The sequence below is a fragment of the Marmota flaviventris genome, chromosome 1 (genome assembly GCF_047511675.1).
Source record: "Marmota flaviventris isolate mMarFla1 chromosome 1, mMarFla1.hap1, whole genome shotgun sequence".
Taxonomy (NCBI): domain Eukaryota; kingdom Metazoa; phylum Chordata; class Mammalia; order Rodentia; family Sciuridae; genus Marmota; species Marmota flaviventris.
Window position 1 is genome coordinate 157,709,084 of NC_092498.1, and position 23,022 is coordinate 157,732,105.

Genomic DNA, 23,022 nt, shown 5'->3' on the forward strand with positions numbered 1-23,022 from the left:
GGAAGGTTTACATGTCAGCAACCAGAAGACAAGGCGCAGCCTGGGTTGGGCAGTAAGATAGGCTGGGTGTGAAATCAGTGATCCTCCAGATGTAGTCTTGTCTTATCCCCAGGGCAGTCTCATCCAAACCCCTCTCTTGGAAGAGTGGGCCTGCAAGCCTCATGAACAACCTACAAACCCTGTACTATGTGTACCATTGTAATTGGCCCTCTGACTATCTCTTCTAAACATGGTGTGAATAATTTAAACACCATGGACTGTAGAAAAAAAGTGAATTTGAGAATAGTGTGTGCTAGCTCTGGAAATAAAGTCAGGTGTGCCCATTGGGCTTTGTGGCCAAGGACCATCAAAAAGAGGTCATACCGTCAGTGAGAATCAGCATGTGACAGGGCATGGTGACGCATGCCTGTAATTCCACCACCTGGGGGGGCGGGTGAGACAGGAGGATCATGAGTTCAAAGGCAGCCTCAGCAACTTAACGAGGCACTAAGCAACTCAGTGAGATCCTGTCACTAAATAAAATACAAAATAGGGCTGGGGATGTGGCTCAGTGGTTGAGTGTCCCCGAGTTCAATTCCTGGTACAAAAAAAAAAAAAAGTTGAGAATCAGCCTGTATACTCTCAGCTATGTACAATAGTCAAATCCAGTATGAAGCCTTCTAGGTTTCCATGAATTGAAAAAATAGGACAATGAGGACTGGGGATATAGCTCAGTCGATAGAGTGCTTGCCTTGCCCTGGGTTCAATCCCCAGCACCACCAAAAAAAAAAAAAAAAGATAATGAAGCCAGGATCTGTACATTTCCCCCCAAGATCTACCCACTTCTTCCCACACTTCAACAATCTGAAAATTCTTCATAGGCTTTACTATTAGCCAAATGGAGGATCCCAAGGAGGTCAGTGATAATTATCATTATCCCCCTTTTTTCTGAGGTAGACAGATCCAATAGTGGCTGGTACAGCTTTCTAACCTACCAGGCAGTTTGGGTGTGGACAAAAGCCTGTTATGCCTCTGCATAAGTACCAAGTCTGAACAGGGTTTTATGAGTGTTCTCAAAAGGACTGGTTTCTTAAGTCCAATCTTTTTCAGGACCCAATAAAGGGTGCCTGGCACTGCCTCATGACTCCTACTAACACTATTCTGTCCTCCAGAGAACCCTGTGGGGCAAAGAGCTACACAGGCAAGAATGTCTGCCTCCTATTTACTTGTGTGGCATGAAAGGGTAGTTAAGAACCAAGCTTTCAGCTTTCCACAACCAAGAATCTGAACCCAGGTCTAAGCCATCTGGAGCCTGCAGACACTGGAAGAATGAACCTGTTACCCAAAGCTTAGTCAGACAGCAGGGCAACCATCTAGAATCCACTTTATTGTGCTATTTAGTGGTCTGGTGGATTCAGTTCACATCAGGTGCTCACTAGCAGATTTTGAGGGAGAAACAGGCCGAAGCCTTCATGATAGCCATTCCCTCAGGCCATACTGTTGCTCAGTTGCATAGCAAAGTCCTGCACATGCTCCTTCAAAGTCTGGCGGGCATCTGCCTGCGCCCGCTTCTCTCGTGCACGCTCCTGCTGCAGCTTGGTCAGCCGTAGTCTCAGCCTCTGCTCCCTCCGCTTGCAAGCCTGCAACTGGCGCTGGGCCTTGTCCAGTGCATCTAGGGCCGCTTCAGCCCTCCGCTTCCAGAGAAGGGCACTGCCCACCTGGTAGCTGTGCTCATTCTGGATGTAGGCTCCAGCAGGCGGGGGCAGGCGCAGCATGTAGGCTGAGGGAGAGATAGGTCGAGGCTCAAGAGGGGAAGTTTGCTGCTCTGGAGAGGGTTGCGTACTACAGCCTGCTTCATCAGCCTGGGCACCAACAGGGCTCAGAAGGTCTGAGAAGGGGCTGCTAAGGCCAGGCTCCAGCCTCCCAGATGGGGAGGCAGGCAAAGTGGCAGGTGCAGAGGCCTCTTCCACCGGAAAGCAGGTGACATCAGCAGGAGGAGGTGGAGAAAATGGAGTTGTGGGCCCTCGGTCTTCAAGGCAGCTGCAGAGAGAAAAAGGGATTGACAGGGAGATCTCATTTCAAAGAAATGCCCTAACATATGAAACCCCACAAGAGGGTTGGTGCAGTAAGAACCCTATATGTTGGCAAACCCTAAAGCCCACACCCTTAGTCTCATGGTAAAAGAAAGTGGGGAACATTTAGCACCCATAGCACATACCGCTTCCTGCATCTCCGCAACCGGCTGACATCGGGGGGCCCAGGTAGATAACTATGCCCCTTGGTCTTGGTTGTCCGGCGTAATTTGGAGAAAGACTCAAATATGGTGGGAACTGCCCCTTCCTTCAGCCTGTGATAGCCACTGTGGGGAAAAGCAGCACTAATGAGCTGAAGAACAAGTGCTGCCACTTGGGCCATCTCTCCCTGGCACCCAACACAGCTTCCCCAGTACTGGGGGTTGTGGCAGGCTGGAAGGCACATAATAAACAAGTTTGAGAAAATGCCATGTTAGGCAGAATCCCACCAATCTCTTAAAGCTGAGATGGGCGAAGCAGCTCCACCAACAGGGCTGGACAGATCAGCCAAAATGAATTCTTTTTGTGGGCTTGCTGGGAGGCCTGGGTGAGGAACACTCCCTGGAACAGTTGTTTTTCTCTGGTGTTACTGGCAAAGTGAAACTGGCAAAGTGAAACTGGGAGTGCGCTTTACTGTACACAAAGGGGAAGGGAAAGCAGCACTTTTGGAACCATGGCTGCCTGTCCACCTGGCAAGCTGTCCTCAGGGCAGCTGCTCAGGGACTGCCTCTTCAAGACACAGCTGCCCCGCTGTATACTATGCTGACACCCCACACCCTGCCCAATGCTGGCTGGCAAGGAAGCCCACCTGATTCCCACCAGCTCAAAGCAGTTCTCCTCGAAATGTTTGGAGCAGAAGTAGATGTACTCAGAGGCAGGGTCCCACAGGCCCTGGCCGCTGGGGTCCAGCCGCTGACAGTTGGCCAGCCACAGGCTACGCCTCGGATTGTCCTTCTTGGGAAGTCTGCAGAACCACAAACCCATGAGAACCAGGCTGCCGGAGCCCCTGGGCTCATGCTGTTCAAGTTCCCCAGGGAGGAAGAGTAGGCCCTGCACATGCCGCCAGGAGACCTCCCTGTGACCCTGTCGAAGAAGTACCCCCGCTACCTCTGGCACAGACCAGGAAACTGAGCCCTGGCGAAAGCAGGCAGAGCGCTCAGGGTCCGCTGGCTGGGAAGAGAAAGCACCAAGTCGAAGCCTGGTAAGCGTCCCGTTTTTCTTCCAGGACCGGACTCAGGCGCCAATGACCCGCCCCCTTCCCCCGCCCACCCACAGGTTCAAGCCTCTCGCGGACTGGAGGAAGGGGAGGGACGAAAGCGCCATCGCGACTCCAGCGGAGGACAACAAAACGCATGCGCAAGCGAGACGTCGCGCACTAACACGCACGCGCGCCGACCTGTGGAAAGAGATGCCGCGGTTGCGCGTCTCGCGCGTATCCCGTGTGCAGCAGCCGGCGGCCGAGCAGTGGCGCGGCATCTGGGGAAGAGGCGGGAGCTAGGTCGCTGGCGGCCGTCCGGACCCCGGAGTGGCTTCACGACCCCAGCTGCCACGCCCTCCAGGGAAAAGTTGCCCGTAGGGACCCCAGTAGCCCGATCTCGGCCCAAACCCGTTCTAGCCCGTTCTCTTTGAGTCCCGTCAGCGGCACTCACGGTCCCGCCATTGCTGCGACGCGTAATTCTCGCGAGTAGTGGCGCTCAGCGGAAGTTGGTACCATAGAGCCTCCGGCGCGAGCGGCGCTCACGAGCGGGGAGGCGGTGCTGAAAGTTTCCCAGCGGGCTGGCGCCGGAAGCTGCGGGCCTTGTCCTGTGTCGCGCCTGCGTCATCCGGTTAGGACCGTGGGATACTCGTCCCACTCCTGGGTTTTTCTTTGTCCAAAGGTCAGCTCTTCGTTAACGCCCCACTCGTTTGAACCGGCTCCCGGTTGCTGGTCCGTGCGGCGTGTGCTCAATGCCCCGGGATCCTCGCAAGCCCACCGTCACCCAAAGGAAGGACTCCCTAACTCAAGAAGGCGCTCGCGCACACAAAGGGGTCCAGGACTCTTGCTAAGAAAAACAACCCACCGCTCAAAACTTGACTCATCTTTCGGGGCGAGGGTTTAAGGGAGTGCTTACAGGCTGTGGCTCTTGAGTACACTTTGGGTAATTCTGGAGGTTTTGTTGTCTCCCACAGCGGCATGTGAGCAGTGGAGGAAGGCTAAGGACATATGTGGAAAAGGAAGTTAAGAACTGGGTTGACACAGCCCTTGGATACACGCCCTAGGCGGAGTCCACTGCACCCCCGAATGATTACTGGGTGAAACCCTTCACGATGTTGGAGGAAACAGACATCAGTGTGTCTGCCAGACAAGAATGCCAGGAAGGACTAAAGAGAATGCTCAGATTGAAGTGAAAGACCCCAGCCCAATAACTTTAGGCCCAGTAATAAATCACCAGGGCTTGCTTCCGCACCTGCACAGACGTCAGATGTATTTTTCAGAGAATCAGTTAAGTGTAACCGATTAAGAAAGGACAGGATGGTTGGGAAAGGAGCCGGCACGGTTGGGCAAACGGGATCATACAATGAAAAACCATACAATGAATAACAAATGGTTTTTATGTAGTTGTTCCTTTATGTGGTTTTTCCAGGAACCTATAGTGAAAAATAAGTTTACCCTTTAAGTGACCTATATGCTGGATTCAAAAGAGCCAATGAGATACCTGTTACTGTGCTAGGAGGGAAATTGACCACTATACCCTATAAAAGATCTGTACCCCAAAGCCCGGTGTGCCAGTTCACCGAAGCTCCGGCTGAGGTTTCGCTGGGCACCCGCAGGCGCCTGTGTATCAATAAATCGCCTCTTGCTTTTGCAGCCCGTGCCTCGTGCGTCTTTCTTGGACAGGGAATCGGTGGGTCTTTCAGAAGACATTGATAATTCCCTTAGGAAGCCCTTCCGAAGCCTTTCTGGGAGAAATGCAGTACTTAAGCATACAAACGTGCCTACCAATTCTCTAAAAGAAACAAATGGATATATTTTCTCCTGAGGAATCCACTGGCAAAGGCGGGCCTCTAGACAGGCAGTTTGATCAAAGTACAGCACACAGAACAAATAATGCCTCAATAAACAAATTTTAATAGGTAAATATATCCTGTAAATGTTACAGTGTGCGTGCCCAGGAGAGAGAGTGAAAGGGAGAGTTGTTGCCAGTCATACCCTCCCAGTCAGTATTCTTCCCCTTCTTCAGCCTCTGCTTCCACAGAATCCACGCCCACCTCTTCATAATCCTTCTCCAGCGCTGCCAGGTCCTCTCGGGCTTCTGAGAATTCCCCTTCCTCCATGCCTTCTCCCACATACCAGTGCACAAAGGCCCGCTTGGCATACATGAGGTCGAACTTATGGTCCAGGCGGGCCCAGGCCTCCGCGATGGCAGTGGTGTTGCTCAGCATGCACACAGCCCGCTGCACCTTGGCCAGGTCTCCTCCAGGCACCACTGTGGGGGGCTGGTAGTTAATGCCCACCTGCCAGGGAAGAGGAACAACAAGAGTGAAACTGATGTAGGTTTCACATATGATGGCTTATTGAAAACTGGAGCACTGATCCCAGTTTAAACAATGCCCTGGCCTGGGATTGTATGTAGCTCAGTGGCCCTGGGTTCTAGCCTCAGCACCACATAAAAACAAATAATTACAATAAAGGTTTTTGGCATAAACTGTCAACATTTAATGTACTTTGACCCTACCATACTGCTTTTAGATTCACCCACAGGAAGATGTATCAGGTTTTTTTTTTAAACCTTTTTTTAATGTGGTGCTGAGGATTGAACCCAGTGCCTCACATGTGCAAAGCAAGCACTCAATTGCTGAGCCGCAATCCCAGTCTGATGTTTTAGGTTTTTTGTTTTTCTTTTAAATGAAGGTATTTTATTTATTTTTATATGGTGCTGAGGATTGACTGTGTGCCCTATGTTTTAGGTTTTTAAGTACAGAGTTGAATCTTTGTTTTAATGGCAAAATTGGAAAGGATCATCCATTTATAAGCAACTAGTTCAATCGTATTACATCTCTAAAGTAAAACATGAAAATGAATGAGGGCTGGGGTTGGAGCACTTGGTTTGATCCTTAGGACCTCATAAAAATAAACGAAGCCATTCTGTCCATTTCCAACAACAAAAAACACTTATTAAAAATACAATATTACGGGCTGGGGTCGTGGCTCAGGGTTGAGCACTCACCTAGCCCGTGCAAGGCCCTAGGTTCGATCCTCAGCATCATGTAAAAATAAATAAATAAAATAAAGGTATTGTGTTAACTACAACTAAAAAATGTTTTTTTAAAAAACAATATTATGGGGCTGGGGTCATGGCTCTGCAGTACTGTACTTGCCTACCATATGCAGGGACCTGGGTTTGATCCTCAGTACCACATATGAATCAATAAAATAAAGGTATTGTGTCCAACTACAACTAAAATATAAATATTTTTTAAAAAAGAATATTACTTAAAAAACAAAAAGAAAGCAAGAAAAATGAATTGAGAACCCGGTTCAGGTGTATCAATTTGCCTTGGGTTTGATGTATACTCATTAAAGAAAACAGTTGAATTCTATGTAGTTAAGTGTGTGTGTGTGGGGGGGGGAGAAACAAACAAACCTATGTGGTTAGCATTATACTCAAGAGTACAGCCTCAGAGGCTACTGGAACATGTGCTGAAACTGAAGCGCATGAATACCTGGGAGTGTGTTGAGTCAGTGACCCTGCACTATCCTGTGAACAGAAGTAGTTAGCAGGAGCTCTGCACACAGATAGGCTCCAGAGGCTTTAGAAGGGGTAGAGGGAAGGGCACAGGAGCTCAAACTCTGATGGAGGGGGTGCCCTCCCACAACTTTAAAGCCCAGCCAACTAGCCCTTGTAAGTGGCAGTGCTGCCAGACTCCTGTTCTGTTTGGCCAACTATATGCAGGAATTTGGGTCTGCCACCTACAGGGAAGGAACATGCATCCTTTGCCCATGTCTGTGACTTCTCTGTCAGCCAGCATCACCTGTATAACAAGAGGCATGGTTACCTGAAATAGGCAAAGGCATCTCTTAAAGGACAAAAAAGCTCTGGAGAAGGGGAAGAGGATTTCAGCTTTTCAGCCTTCCACTTTGTTTCAATATTTTATACTGATTTTGTAGTATAAAAAGGCCAAATGATGGAGTTGAGGATTGAACCCAGTGCCTCCCATGTGGTCAGCAGTAGAGCACTTGCCTAGCATGCCCAATGCCCAGGGTTTGATCTTCAGCACCATATAAACATAAATAAATAAAATAAAGGTACTATGTCCAACTATAACTAAAAACTAAATATTAAAAAAAAAAAAAAAGGCCAGGGCTGTGGCTCAGTGGTAGAGCATTTGCCTAGCATGCATGAGGCACTGGGTTTGATTCCTGGCACCACATACAATAAACAAATAAATAAAAACAAAAGATGTTGAGTATTAAAAAAAAGCCAAATGGTTTTAATCATGGAAGAGACTCCTTGAAAATAGTGTATCCCTCAGCAAATGGTTGCAAAAGAATGGCTGCCAAGTCACACTCCAACTGACAAAAAAGAACTTAGAGCAAGGAGAATTCAACAAGGCCCACCTGGTGCTGGATGGTCTTCTATAAGGGGACAGCAGAGGCTGACACACACACTTTCCTACAGACCTGCCTCCCTGCTGCCTCTTAGAACCACTCAGCTAGGACAGCAAACCTGAGCAAGCATCTTGCACTTGCCCTGCCAACTAAGGCTGCTTTATATGTCCTCAACTCCCAAATGTCTCACCTACTGGAAAAATATTTTTGTTTCTCAAACCAAAGGCTTAAAAATTAGAAACAAAATGGAAAGTTTCAACAACTACCTGTAACCTCTAACTAGCTTCTGCTACCCCCGTCTTACAGTTGATGACTATTTCAAGGTCAGCAAAGTCTGTAGTAGATTTTACCTGCTTCTATGAGTTACTTTAAACTTGACAAATGAAAAATACCATCTTACCAGTAATCTGTGTGCAGATGTCTTTGTGAACTGGGGCTGAGAGGTTTCAAAACGCTTCCTGTAGTAACAGGCAAGCCATGGCCATTCCACATCAGAAGAAGATGATTAACACATATTCCTGTGATGTTTTCATTCTGGAATGACCTTTACCTCCCCCAACACCTCAGGAACTCATCAGGGCTTACAAATATGGGGCCCAGTTGGGCTTGGTAGCACACACCTGTAACCCCAGCAACTTGGGAGGTTGAGGCAGCAGGATTCAGAGTTCAAAGTCAGCCTTAGCAGTCTAGCTAGTATCTAAACAACTTAGGGAGACTCTGTCTCAAAATATAAAAGTGTTGGGGATGTGGCCCAGTGGTAAGAGCCACTATGTTCAATCACTGTTCAATCCTTAAAAAAAAAAATCGGGGCCCAGAGCTTTGAATAAATGGAAAACTACTATGGATAAGGACTGATATCCACAAACCAGAGGGCAAAGAGTTGAGGAACACATGTATGGGGAAGCATTTAGTCTGGTAATCCAACAAGTGTTACAGCCTGAGAGTCTGGGATGGCTTCCACATACATGGTGCTTTCCCCATAATAGACGTCAAACCTATCCTTTGCCCACACTTAAATGCTTAGGATTGGGGTTGTGGCTCAGTGGAAGAGCACTTGCCTCGCATGCATGGAGCACTAGGGGTGATCCTCAGCACCACTAAATAAATAAATTAAATTAAGAAGTTGTGTCCATCTACAACTAAAAATTTAAAAATAAAAAAACACTGAGATACACATTTAACAATCCATTCATAAAAACATAAATAATTCCTAAAATTCAGGCACAACAGGTGAACAACATCAAGTAAAGTAAAAATCTACCATTTGGACCAACAAAAAAGGAATCATAGGCCCTGACAAATGTCTAAAGTCAGTAGAGAGGTGAGGGAAACGAGATCAGGGTCTGCTGCCAGACCATTTCTGAATTCTCCTTCCCATCACTTGCAGGCCCCTTAAAGGTATCTCAGCCTCACTCTTCTAAACTATTAAGAAACTGGCAACACCAACCTCACTATCAACTTTAAAGCATGGTTTTAAGAAAGGAGTGCACAGAATGAATGTATTACATGAAGAATGAAGCTGTTAGCTAATTAAGGACTGCTCTCCTTGCAGTCTCATTAACATCAAGAGGCAACCTCCCTGAAGGAGGTGTGCCTTGAGGGTCAGCACCAGTGTGCACCTGCTGCTCCCTGACTAGCAAGGTGACTAAAAAGTACCCAGTCCTACCTTAAACCCAGTGGGGCACCAATCCACAAACTGGATGGTGCGCTTGGTCTTGATGGTGGCGATGGCCGCATTGACATCTTTTGGGACCACGTCCCCCCTGTACAACATGCAGCAGGCCATGTACTTGCCATGGCGAGGGTCACACTTCACCATCTGGTTGGCCGGCTCAAAGCAGGCATTGGTGATCTCGGCCACTGAGAGCTGCTCGTGATAGGCTTTCTCCGCCGAGATGACTGGGGCATAAGTGGCCAGGGGGAAGTGGATGCGGGGATAAGGCACCAGGTTGGTCTGGAATTCCGTCAGATCCACGTTCAGGGCCCCATCGAACCGCAGGGAGGCCGTGATGGAGGACACTATCTGCCCAATGAGACGATTGAGGTTGGTGTACGTGGGCCGCTCGATGTCCAGGTTGCGCCGACAGATGTCATAAATGGCTTCGTTGTCCACCATGAAGGCACAGTCGGAGTGCTCGAGGGTCGTGTGGGTGGTCAGGATGGAGTTGTAGGGCTCTACCACAGCTGTGGAAACCTGCGGAGCTGGGTAGATGGCAAATTCCAGCTTGGACTTCTTGCCATAGTCCACTGACAGCCGCTCCATGAGCAGAGAAGCGAACCCGGAGCCCGTGCCGCCCCCGAAGCTGTGGAAGATGAGGAAGCCCTGCAGTCCTGTGCACAGATCCGCCTGCAAGAAACCACACAATGTGAGCCAAAGGCTGTGGAAGACACACCACCAAACTCCAACAGGCCAGGCTCACTTCTCTGTGCTCACAAGTTCACATGGACTCAAATAAGTGCCTAACCAGCAGGCATTACCCTCAGAAGCCAAAGCAGACAAGAGACAGCTATCAATGCATCTCAGCAGACACCATACAAGAAGACTCTGTAGACTTGGTCAGATCCCAGAACCTGACCTAAGACCTCCCCAGATGACCTCCCTTTCACAATCCAAGGCCCTCCGTCCCCACCCAGGAACCACTTCAAGAAGCCTCCTTGGTGCTCTTCTTACCAGTTTTCGGATCCGGTCCAGGACCAGGTCCACGATCTCCTTGCCAATGGTGTAATGGCCTCTGGCATAATTATTGGCGGCATCTTCCTTCCCAGTGATCAGCTGCTCTGGGTGGAAGAGCTGCCTGTAGGTCCCCGTGCGCACTTCATCTACAAAAAAAACCCCATGATCTGAGAGTCTCTCTGGCCTGCTGTACTCATTAAGGTGGACACAGCCGCAGGAGGGCTGAATCTACAAAGCACACGCTGGAAAATTCTCTGTATGATACACAAACCACAAATGCCACTTATGGCTGTAGTAAGGTAGAGTCAACAGATATACAAATGCCAGCAGGATCAGTTCCCACTGAGAGCAAAATGCTCACATGCCCATATGGGTGATTCTCCAGCTACTTCTTTCTTTCCTACCCTTAGCTACATCAAAGGGAACAATTAAAAACTCACTCATAAACCTGCAGTCACCAGGTCAGCATGACTTCAGTGGGGCCGTGCCATCAGGGAATTGCATGTTGCCCAGGTCACACAGGTTGGAAAATCAGTATTCTGTTACGTCCCAGGGGAACCAATGAAAGGTGCTCTGTTTTACACCTCTTAAAGGAAACTACCTAGGACTTCCAATCTAGAGGAACCCAATGAATGTTCTACACTTAAGTTTCCAGTCTCCGGGCAGCTCAAGACTATAGTGTGCCAGCATGTCAGTGTGGGTGGCATGAAGGAGGGAACCAAGGCCGTGCACCCTGCACTGGGTGTGCATGGGAGACACCTGACCAGCAGAGTCAGCCAGGAGGGAATCTCTCTGCAGCCCAGCTTACTGCTGGTTAAGCAGCTTTTCTCTGCAGGGCAGGTTTCCTGAGGTATGTTCCTGAATCCCACAGTCAAGATCCTTCAGTCCACACCAGTGAGTTCCTCACCCAGCAAAGTTTGGAACATAGGCTTCAACATCCCTCCTTTCTGCACAGGGATTCAAGGAGTCTACATGGGACTTTACCAAGGCTCTCCCACCCTCCCAGGAAGGCCTCCCTGCAGGCCTGAGCACCTACCAACCACGGTGGGCTCCAGGTCCACAAACACTGCTCTGGGCACGTGCTTGCCAGCACCGGTTTCGCTGAAGAATGTGTTGAACGAGTCATCCCCGCCGCCAATGGTTTTGTCACTTGGCATCTGACCATCGGGCTGAATTCCATGTTCAAGGCAGTACAGTTCCCAGCAGGCATTGCCGATCTGGACACCTGCCTGCCCCACGTGGATAGAGATACACTCGCGCTGGGAACCAGAACATAAACATGAAATCTTCCTCTTCAAGGTAATTCAAACTATATATAAAATGTAAATGAGACTTCTGTTATAAATTAACCCTTTTAATATATTTTGGTGTAATTTTTTTTGGGACATAATATCCCATGAGTTCCATAATCATCTATATCAGAACACCTGCGTTTCCAACTTTAATACAGATAAATTTGAATCAATGAATCAGAATAGTTATTATAAGTTCTTCTTCTAATAAATTGTTTAAAGTGAACATATAATAATCTGTCAAGTACTGGGCATGGTTGTGCACACCTATAATAACAGAGTTTCCAGAAGCTGAGACAGGAGGATTAAGAGTTCAAAGGCAGCCTCAGCAAAAGTGAGGCACTAAGCAACACAATGAGACCCTGTCTCTAAATAAAATACAAAATAGGGCTGGGGATGTCGCTCAGTGGTCAAGTGCCTCTGAGTTCATTCCCTGGTACCAAAAACTAGTAGTAGTAGTAGTAGTAGAATTATAATAATCTGACAGGTAATTCTGCTTCTACGTAAGGATGGAATTTACTATTGTGTCTGAAGCAAGGACTCAGGAAAATAGAGAAGATATATACAATAATGGTTTTCAGTCATTGGACAATAGCTGGCACAAGATGCAAGTTCCCTAGAGCAGCTTTATAATCACCCCATACTGCCTGGTGAACACCAGGGTGTGGGACAGAAGGCCAAACAACCCAGGCATCCCCTGGTTTGATGAGAGAGAATTCATTGCTCAGTGAGGCAAAAAAGCTAGAAACCACGGGGCAGAGCAGAGAAGGAATAGATGTGCAGAAAGAATTTTATACAAATAAGCAGAATTCAAGGAAGTCTGTAGTTGAGTACTGTGTGGTATATTAGGTATAAGCCAATGCCAGGGAAGGGCAGGCAGAGCAATCCCTGGAACTCACACAGGGCTGGGAACAGTTTGTGTTCCCACCAATTGTGGTGGAAAGACTTCTTGATTCACAGAGTAATAAATGGAGTCCTCATAAGTAGGGCCAAGCGAGGCCAAAACTAAAGGCTGATCTGAACCTACAAAAGAAAATGTAGGGCTGGGGTTTCAGCCTAATGGTGGAGTGCTCACCTAGCATGTATGAGGCCCTGGTTTCGATCCTCAGCACCACATAAAAATAAATAAGTAAAATAAAGGTATTGTGTCCAACTACAACTAAAAAATATTTTTAAAAAAGTGTAAAAGCAACCTCAAAAGGAACTATTTCTTGGAACTGCAAATTGATCAACCACTCTGGAAAGCAGTGTGTAGATCCTCAAAAAAACTTGGAATGGAACCACCATTTGACCCAGTTATTCCACTCCTCGGTATATACCCAAAGGACTTAAAATCCACATACTACAGTGATGCAGCCACATTAATGTTTATAGCAGTCAATTTACAATAGCTACAGTACAGAACCAACCAGGTGCACTTCAATAGATGAATGTATAAAGAAAATGTGGGAGCTGGGCCTGTAGCTCAGTGGTAGAGTGCCTCGCATGTGTGAGGCGCTGGGTTCAATCCTCAACACCATATAAAAATAAATAAATATAAAGATATTGTATCCATCTACAACTAAAAGAATATTTTTTAAAAAAGAAAATGTGGTACATGTACATAATGGAATATTACTCAGCCATAAAGAAGAATGAAATTATGGCATTTGCCAGTTAGTAGATGGAGCTGGGGACTATCATGCTAAGTGAAATAAGCCAGTCCAAACAAACAAACAACAAAAAAAGGCTGAATTTTCTCTCTGACATGTGGATGGTGACACATAATAAGGTGGGGGGAGAACAGAAGTTCAGTGGATTAGACAAAGGGGATTGAAGAGGAGGGAGATGGGATGGGAATAGGAAAGACAATATAATGAACCAGACATAACTTTCCTATGTTCATCTATGAATACATGACCAGTGTAACTCCACATCATGTTCAACCACAAGAATGGGATCCTAATTAGAATAAGTTATACTCCATGTATATATATCAAAATAACTCTACTGTCATGCTTATCTAAAAAGAACAAATAAAAAAATCAAAAAAATTTTTAAAAGGCACCGTTTCTTGGCATATTAATACACCTCCCCCACAAAATCTAAAACCCAATAATGTAAAATTTACAATATCTGGTATCCAATTTAAACCTCAGAGAAAAATAAGACAAAATCTGACTATAAGGAAGAGAAAAATTCACTGATACAAACCCAGAAATGATATAGATGATAGAATTAGAGACTAGAGCATTAAAATAAATATTATATACCCATATGTTTAGGAAGGTAGAGGAAAAAGTGGTATAACAAGAGATACATTTAATATAAAAAAGACACGAACTGATAATATCTAAAAAAATAGAGTCTGAAATAAAAAAAAGATATCAAATGGGATTTACATCAGATTACACACTTAAGAAGAAATTTGAGGTTGATGAAAAAGTTTTGGAAATAGCGGTGATGGTTATACAACATGTGAATGTTCTTGTCATCACTGAGTGGTACACATAAAAATGTTTAAAATGGAAAAATCTTATGTCATATGTACTTCACCCACACTAACTTTTAAAATGAAAATAAAGCAATAAACTGGGCACAATGGCTTATGCCTATAATCCCAGCTACTTGGAAGATTGAGGAAGAAGGATTGAAAATTTGAGAGCAGAATTGTCAACTTAGTGAGACCTGGTCTCAAAATAAAAATAAAAAAGGGCTGGGCATGTAGCTCAGTGGTAGAGTATCCCCAGATTCAATCCATAGTACCACACACAAACAAATATATTAACAATAAAAATAAATCATATTGATATATCCACACAGTTGAATTTAAAAACAATTATAGTAATGATTATGCAACAACAGAAGAGTTTTATTATTTCACTTATATAAAAATTCTAGAAAATACAGAAAAGCAGATTAAAGCAAATTTAAAGATTGGGAGGGCAGTAGGTGAAAAGGTTTGCAAAGAAGCACCATGAAATTTTGGGGGGTGATGGATATGCTCATTTTTCCCCTTTATTTTATTTGTTTTTATGTGGTGCTGAGGATCAAACCCAGCACCTCACACATGCTAGGCGAGCGTTCTACCTGCTGAGCCACAACCCCAACCCTGCCCCCATATGCTCATTTAACATTTGTGGTAACGGTTTCATGGGTTATGAATATATTTTTTAAAAATTTTTAAATATTTATTTTCTAGTTATGGTTGGACACAATACCTTTATCTTATTTATTTATTTTTATGTGGTGCTGAGGATCGAACCCAGGCCCCCTTGCACATGTGGGCAAGCGCTCTACCACTGAGCCATAATCCCAGCCCATGAATATATTAATATTATGTTAAATCTCATCAAATTATACTTTTTAAATGTGAACTTTACTTTTATGTTAATATACCTCCATAGAGCTGTTTAAAATGCAAAATAGAGGCTTTTGAAGATATTCAAAATCTGAGAGACTTAATCATTAGCAGATCATACTACAAAAAATGTTAAAGAAATCCCTTCAGGCAAAAAAAAAAAAAATACCAGAGGGAAAATTGGACCCATACAAAAGAATGAAGAACACTGAAACTGCTAAATATGTGGGCAAACATAAAAGACTTTTACCACATCTTTAAAATATAATTAAGGCAAAAATAATTATTTCTTGTGGGATTTACAAAGGTAAAATATGACAATAGCACAAAGGTCACAAAATGGGAAAATCAAAGTATTCTGTGTAGACTATGATAAATTAAATATATGTGCTATCATCCCCAAAGCAAACACACACACACACACAAAATAAATAAAACAAAGTGGTACAGACAAGAAACTAATGAAGGAGATTTTTAAAAATCATAAAAATAATCAATTATTTAAGAAAGAGAAAGAAAAAAGGGAACAAATAAGATAAATAGAAAATAAATAGCAACCTGGTAGATGTAAGCCAAACCATTTGAATAATCATATTAAATGTCTTTACAACTATAAACACCTAACTAAAAGATTCAGATAGATTAAAAAGCAAGACCAAGATGGATATGGGGTACCTGCCTGTAATCCCAGCTAATAGGGAGGCTGAGGCAGGAGGATCGCAAGTTCAAGACCAGCCTGGACAATTTATCAAGACCCTTAAAAAAATATTTCAAAAGGTTTGAGGATGTAGCTCAATGGTTAAGTGCTGATATACTCAATCCCCAGTACTGGGAAAAAAAAAAAGACTAAACTATACACTAAAGACAAGAAACCCAGAGATAGGTTAAAAAGTAAAGAAGATACACCATTAGCATAGTCACTCTAGCTTTCCTTTGATTCAGTTTTAATGGAGTATCTTCTTTACTTTTTGACCTAACAACATAGTTTTTAAAGGAAGAATTTTATCAGGGAAAAAGAAGGTCATAGTGAAAAGGGGGTCAATTCATCAAGAAAGTATGATAATTCTTTTTTGATGGGGGATACAGGGATTAAACTCATGTGATAGATGGAACCTGATCTTTTCTTAAAATTGGGAGCCATCTCGCCACAAAGCCATGAAAAGATAATTTCTGCTTTACTATAAATTACTGCAAATTCTGAACCTGCTTGGAATGCCTGCCCATGCCTTGAACTCACCCATGCCTGGCTCTCTGACCAGATAGCAGCCCTCTCTGAAACTTTAGTGACACCTCACAAATCTTGGCCTTCCCTGGCCAGATAATGACCTTCTCTAAGGCTCTAATGACCTTCATAAATTCTGATGTCGGGGCCAGCAAAAATGTAAACTACCATTTGTGTTATGCTTGTCAGAGTTCTGTTATCTGTAACCCCCCCTCTTTGTGTAACTTTCTGGGTTATAAAGCTGGGCTGCAGGAAAGCTGCAGCTGCTGTCTTGTTCCTGAGGTTTTGGGTGGGAGAGGCAGCCTGGCCGTCGAAATAATAAGCTTGCTTTAATTTGATTTTAATTGGAGTCAGTGGTCTTTTCTTGCATCCTGGTCTAACACAGGGGCACTCAACCATTGAACGACATCACCATTTTGTATTTTATTTAAAGACAGGGTCTCACTGAGTTGCTTAGTACCTCGCTGTTGATGAGGCTGGCTTTGAACTCATGATCCCCCTGCCTCAGCCTTCCAAACTGTTGGGATTACAGTAGTGCACTATCACATCTGGCAATAATTCTTAATGTTTATGCATTGCTATCTTTATAAATTTTTAATACAGAATTTCAAATCATTCAAAGCAAAAACTGACAAAACTGAATGAAGAGGGCTGGGGTTGTTTTGTTGCTCAGTAGAATAACATTCGCCTAGCATGTTTGAGGCACTTGGTTCGATCCTAAGCACCACATAAAAATAAATTTTAAAATAAAGGTATTGTGTTCATCTACAACTAAAAATTTTTTTAAAAAATTTGAATGAAGAAACATACAATCCATAATCAATTAAAGACTCTTATATTCTTCTTTCAATAACCAACAGAACAAGTCACAAAAATAAGTAATGATATAAAAGATTTAGACAATGTCAACCACAATGACCTAACTGACATTTATAGAACTGTCCACACTGCAAGAGCAGCAAAATATACATTTTAACTGCCTAGGGAAAATTTACTAAAATAGATCATATTCTCAACTGGTCATAAGTTTCAATACATTTTTAAAAAATCCAGATAAAACAAAATATGTTTCTGAATGTTAGAATTAGAAATCAATAACAAAGATATCTGGATAATTCCCAAATGTTTAAAGCTAATAGTAAGGGAAATTTGCAAAGTATATGGAATGAAAATGAAGACATAACATCAATTTTTTTGTGGGATGCAGCTTAAACAGAGCTTAGAAAGAAACTTACAAAAATACTAAAAAAAAAATACTAAAAAAAATTAAAAGGTCTAAAATCAGGGACTAGGGCTGTAGCTTAGTGGTAAAGCGCTTGCCTCGCATGTGTGAGGCACTGGGTTTGATCCTCAGCACCACATAAAAATAAATAAAGATACTGTGTGTTCATCTACAACTAAAAAAAAAAATACTTAAAAAGAAGTCTAAAATCCATGACACATACAACTCGTTCAGGAGAAGAACATTTCCTATGAGGCCAGCATTACCTTAATACCAGAAATCAAAGAAAACTACAGATCAATGACTCATGGACTCTCCTTTTATAAACCTAAAAATCAATGACTGAAGCTTCCATCTTAAGAAACTAGAAAAAAGAGCAAATACCTAAATTAAGCAGAAAAAATAATAAAGAGCAAGAATAAAATTTAAAAAAAAACAGAAAAATATTAGAATCAGTGACAGCAAAAATTGGTACTTAGAACAGTGCAATGAAATTGATGAACTCCAAGCCCAACTGATCCAGAAAAGGCTTAGACAAATTACTAGAAATGGAATGAGAAAAAAAGATGGGCTGGGAATGTGGCTCAAGTGGTAATGCGCTCGCCTGGCATGTGCGGGGTGCTGGGTTCAATCCTTAGCACCACATAAAGATGTTGTGTCCACTGAAAATTGAAAAATAAATATAAAAAATTCTCTCTTTCAAAAAAAAGATGATTATTACTGATGCTGAGATATTTCAAGATAAAGAAATACTGTAATTTTTTGTCAATAAATTCGACAACAAATGGAATGGACAAAAATCCTTGAACATTTTACGAAAGCCACTCAGAAGGGATATCAAGAATTAAAAAAAAAAAAAAAAAACAAGCAGTGCAAATGGCCACATAAAGATCCAGATAGAGCTGGGGTTGTAGCTTAGTGGTAGAGCACTTGCTTATTAGCACATATGGGGCATTGGGTTCGATTCTCAGCACCACATAAAAATAAGATAAAGGTATTATATTCATTAAAAAAATCCAGATAATTTTAAAGAAGTGTATTATTGTTCCCTCATGTAACTATGATCACATCATGGCTCAGAAATTTCAAACTATCAGTTGTTTCAAAGCTCCTAACCCAGGAGTGGGTTTGTTTCTTTGTCTTTAAGCTCCTGTAAAGCTTAGAAATTCTGCTTCTTCTTAGTACACTTAAGACAAATGGTTAAGACACAACTGATAGTTTAAGGTTTTTTGTTTTGTTTGGTACTGGGGATTTAACACAGCTACAACCTCAGCCCTTTTATTTATGTAGTTTTTGTTTTGAGATAGGGTCTCATTAAGTTGCAGAGGAAGTCCTTAACTTTCCACCTCCTACCTCAGCCACCCAGATAGCTAAGATTACTGGCACGTACTAGGCCAGATAATCAATTTGTGATGAGACACTAGAATGCATAAGTAGGGTTTTGAGCAATTTCTGTTACTGGCATTTCCTTTATCACAAACCTTTCTAACACAAAGGAAAAGTGCCTAACATGTTTTCTCAAAGATCAGCTCTTTGGGTTTATACTCACTACCTCCCACCACAAAAAATTTCTAATTAAATAATTAAACTAAGTACTACACACTTTTTTCTTTTTTGTCATGCTGAGGACTAAACCTAGGCAAGCATTCTACCACTAAGCTACATCCCCAGTCCACTATGAACTTTTGAAATCATATTAAGCATTTCAACTTGACTGTATCATACAACAACGGCTGAATAGCTTTTTTGTAAGTGTATTAATTAATTGATCAATCATCATTTTGGTTGTCTTTTTTTGCTCATGTGTGATGCCAGGGGTGGAACCCAGGGACTCATGCATGCTAGGCAAGCACTCTACCACTAAGCCACATTCCCAGCCTGTCTGTATCTCTCTCTCTCTCTCTCTCTCTTCTCAAACAAAGCCTTTGCTAAAAATAATAGCGCCTACAATGGTAAAATGCACATATTTCTTCTATTCCTGAAGCTTCTTTTTTACTTACTGGATGATAGAGGTATTTTCCTTTTAGAATAATTCACCTTTAAATTGGGTGTGGTGGGGCACACCTATAATCCCATCGGCTCAGAACTTGAGGCAGGAGGATTGCAAGTTCAAGGCCAGCCTCAGAAATTTAGAGAGGTCCTAACAAACTCAGTGAGACCCAGTCTTAAAGTTAAAATTTTTAAACAAGGGATGGGGATGTAGCTTAGTGTACCTCTAGGTTCAATCCCTAGTAGACAAAGTTCACCTTTAAAAGTCAAGAAGCTTGACTCCATGCTCTGTCCATAAGAGAATAAAAGCCTCAAAACCAACTTTAAAAAAAAAATTTTTTTTAGTTGTAGGTGAACACACAGTTATCTTTTGTTTTTATGTGGTGCTGAGGTTCTAACCCAGTGCCTCACACATGTGAGGCAAGTGCTTTACCACTGAGCTACAGCCCCAGTCCTCAAAACCAACTTTTACAGAGACAAAATGTCAAGATTAGTCATATTTTTTATACAATCATATATTTTTATAAAGTTTTAAAGCCATCAAATTTTATAAATTTTGTTGGACATGGTGGTGTACACCTAAAATTCTAGCGACTCTGGAGGTTGAGGGAAGAGGATCACAAGTTTAAAGCCAGTCTAGGCAATTTAGCAAGACTCTGTCTCAAAACAAAAAATTTTTTAAATGGATGGGGATGTAGCTCAGTGATACAGTGCTTGCCTACATATGCAAGGCCCTGGGTTCAATCCTTAGCACACACAAAAAAGAAAAAACTTCATAAATATTAATTTGAAGAGGAAATTGAGGCTGAAATGACTGGCCATCAGCCTCAGTTAATTGGAGTTAAAACTGGACTGTGTCAATTTCTGTAGAACAGTCTTTCTGGTGTTTCTCCACATAAGACCATTTTTTGTGTGCCATTTGTTTTATTCATTCATTCATTCATTCCAGGAATTGAAGCCAGAAGTGCTTTACCACAGAGCTACATGCCTGGTTCTTTTTATTTTTGAAACATTATCTTGCTAAAGTGCTGAGGCTGATCTCTATTTGTGATCCTCCTGTTTCAGCCTCTGGTGTAGCTGTTATTACAGGCATGTGCCATCACATCTGATGGTTGTGTGCCACTTGTTTTAGGTGTGCACAAAGGTAGAGCTGTTGGTTGGGTTCCACTGATGTGTAATGTATTAATTAATGGATTATTTCAACAGTTACCTAGTAGGTATCTATGAGCTGGGAATATAAAAATGAACAGAAGCCTTCCTTTCTGTGGGAGAACAGGAGTTCTCATTTATTCTTTTTTTTTTTAATATTTATTTTTTAGTTATCGGCGGACACAACATCTTTGTTTGTATGTGGTGCTGAGGATCGAACCCGGGCAGCACGCATGCCAGGCCAGCACGCTACTGCTTGAGCCACATCCCCAGCCCCCTCATTTATTCTTTTTAAAATATATTTTTTAGTTGTAGTTGGACACAATACCTTTATTTATATATTTTATGTGGTGCTGAGGATTGAACTCAGTGATTCACCCATGCTAGACAAATGCTGTACCACTGAGCCACAAACCCAGCCCCCTCTCATTTATTCTTGATGGAAAGGAATCTGACTATATCTACAAAATCACAGACATCTATTTCTGGAATCGCACTCCACCTACATTAGAGTACAGGTAACTCACTGCAGCTTTCTGTGTAAAATGATTAGAAATTACCCAAAGATCCAGTGAAACAGGACAGGATGAATAAACCACAGGGCTGGGGTTGTGGCTCAGCGGTAGAGCGCTGGCCTCACAGGTGTGAGACCCAGGGTTCAATCCTCAGCAACACATAAAAATAAATAAGTGGGGGCTAGGGTTGTGGCTCAGTGGTGGAGCACACGCCTCCCACATGCTGGACCCTGGGTTCGATCCTCAGCAACACATAAAAATAAATAAGTGGAAATAAAGGTATTGTGTCCAATTTCAACTAATAAAATAAATATTTAAAATAAATAAATAAATAAGTGAAGTAAAGGTTTGTGTCCAACTACAATAAATAAATAAATACTTAAAATAAAATAAACTACACATTAAGGTATAGCCACACAGAGAATATTATGCCACAGTAAACGGTGCAGATTTCTTTTAGTTTTTTCTTCCTGATACTGGGGATTGAACCTAGCATTGTTCTATCACTGACCTACATCCCTAACTCCTTTCATTTTTTTATTTTGAAATGGGATCCTTAGATCGCTAGATTGCCCAGGCTGGCCTCCTGCCTCAGCCTCCTGAGTTGCTCTGATTACAATACCGCACCTGGCTAACAATGCAGATCTTCATATGCCAATTTGGAGAAAGCCTACTGGGGATTTCACTATGTTGCTCAGGTTGTTCTCAAATTTTTAGGCTCAAGTGATTCTCCTGCCTCAGCCTCCCAAGTAGCTGAGACTACAGGCATTCACCACTGCACCAGCGGACTTTTTTTTGCACGAGGAAAAAGCAAAGTTACCTCTAGTACAAAAAAAGGGGGACGAGAATAACCATATCTATTCCCGTTTGTTTGGTTTTGCATTTTTTTTAAACTGGAAGTATAAACAACAAAACTCTAATGGAGGTTTTTCCATTATTCTTTCGTAAAGACGTTGTAAATACTACCTATATTTGTAAATGCCCTCGTGAGGAGCTCATAGCTTTACGGACAACTCTGTTAGGGAAGGAAAGGTGGGAAGCTTTCTTGGTTGCTGCCTGGCGAGCCTGGGAAAGGCAGAGGGCAGTGGGCACCGGCCGTTGTATGCTCAAGTACAGCCCGAAATCCATGCTTCTCGGGCAAGAGGCAGCGCGGCCTCCCAGGGGCAGTCCTCAGTGGCCTTGCCACTGCTCAGATTCACTCTGGTCTCCCACATCACAGATGTCCCTCCCAAGCCATCCCAAACCCTCCAGCCAAGTACTTACCATGATAACTTCCTCCTAGCAGCACGTTGCCTTCTCACCTTCTCTCAGTTCAACGCTCCACGCTCAACTGCCGACTGCCACGCAGTATGCCAGGCCCTGATTGGCTCATCGTCTGCATGACTGCCATTGGCTCCAACAGCTCCAGGGCGGGGCCGCAGGCTGAGCCCCCAATCGTGATGGGCCATCTTCCTTGAATGGCAAAGCAAATCCTTCTGATTGGTCTTCACTTTAGGCGGGAAATCCTACTGCATCATTGGCGAGGAGAGGTGGGCCTGGGCTTGCGGTGTTGATGCCATCTAAGGGTTGGCCACCGGACCAAGAAGGAACTCTGCTTAGGGGAGAGGGACATATTACAGTTGCCTATTCCACACGAACCCTATCTGTTCTTCTGCAAAAATCCGCCTCTACCAAGCTTTACTGGGCGTCTGGATTACAAAGTGGATATCTAGTAAAAGACTTTGCAGGCTCAGCTTTATGCAACTATACATAAGGACTACTTGGCAATCTGTTACAGGTGCTGATGATGTTATTAGTATAGTAGACTGATAAGAATTTTAAGTCCCTATGCAACCCACTCTTGTTTGGTCACATGATCAATTGAACCCAGCATGCTCAGCCACATAGACCTTTTTAAATATTTTTTGGGGGGATAGGGTCTCACTAAATTGCTCAGTAAATTGCTGAGGCTGACCTTGAACTTGCTATCCTCTGGAAC

General features: G+C 43.4%; 2 protein-coding genes across 4 annotated transcripts; both read right to left on the minus strand.

The window, feature by feature from the left end:
- Positions 1-1,346: 1,346 nt before the first annotated feature.
- On the minus strand, positions 1,347-4,889 carry LOC114083090 (THAP domain-containing protein 7). 3 transcript variants are annotated; one of them, XM_027924227.3, is made up of 4 exons: positions 3,448-4,889; positions 2,860-3,015; positions 2,198-2,338; positions 1,347-2,019 (listed from the first exon to the last, which is right to left on the minus strand). In XM_027924227.3, the coding sequence occupies exons 1-4, from the start codon at positions 3,525-3,527 to the stop codon at positions 1,467-1,469; spliced, it is 930 nt and encodes a 309-aa protein (XP_027780028.1). In that variant the 5' UTR covers positions 3,528-4,889; the 3' UTR covers positions 1,347-1,466. The 3 variants fall into 3 exon arrangements, with proteins under 3 accessions (XP_027780028.1, XP_027780029.2, XP_027780030.1); XM_027924228.3 differs by having other exon boundaries at positions 3,701-3,726; XM_027924229.3 differs by lacking the exon at positions 2,198-2,338.
- Positions 4,890-5,148: 259 nt separating this feature from the next.
- On the minus strand, positions 5,149-22,608 carry LOC114083091 (tubulin alpha-3 chain). Its single transcript, XM_034637363.2, has 5 exons — positions 22,308-22,608; positions 11,352-11,574; positions 10,313-10,461; positions 9,308-9,988; positions 5,149-5,546 (listed from the first exon to the last, which is right to left on the minus strand). The coding sequence occupies exons 1-5, from the start codon at positions 22,308-22,310 to the stop codon at positions 5,250-5,252; spliced, it is 1,353 nt and encodes a 450-aa protein (XP_034493254.2). The 5' UTR covers positions 22,311-22,608; the 3' UTR covers positions 5,149-5,249.
- Positions 22,609-23,022: the final 414 nt, after the last annotated feature.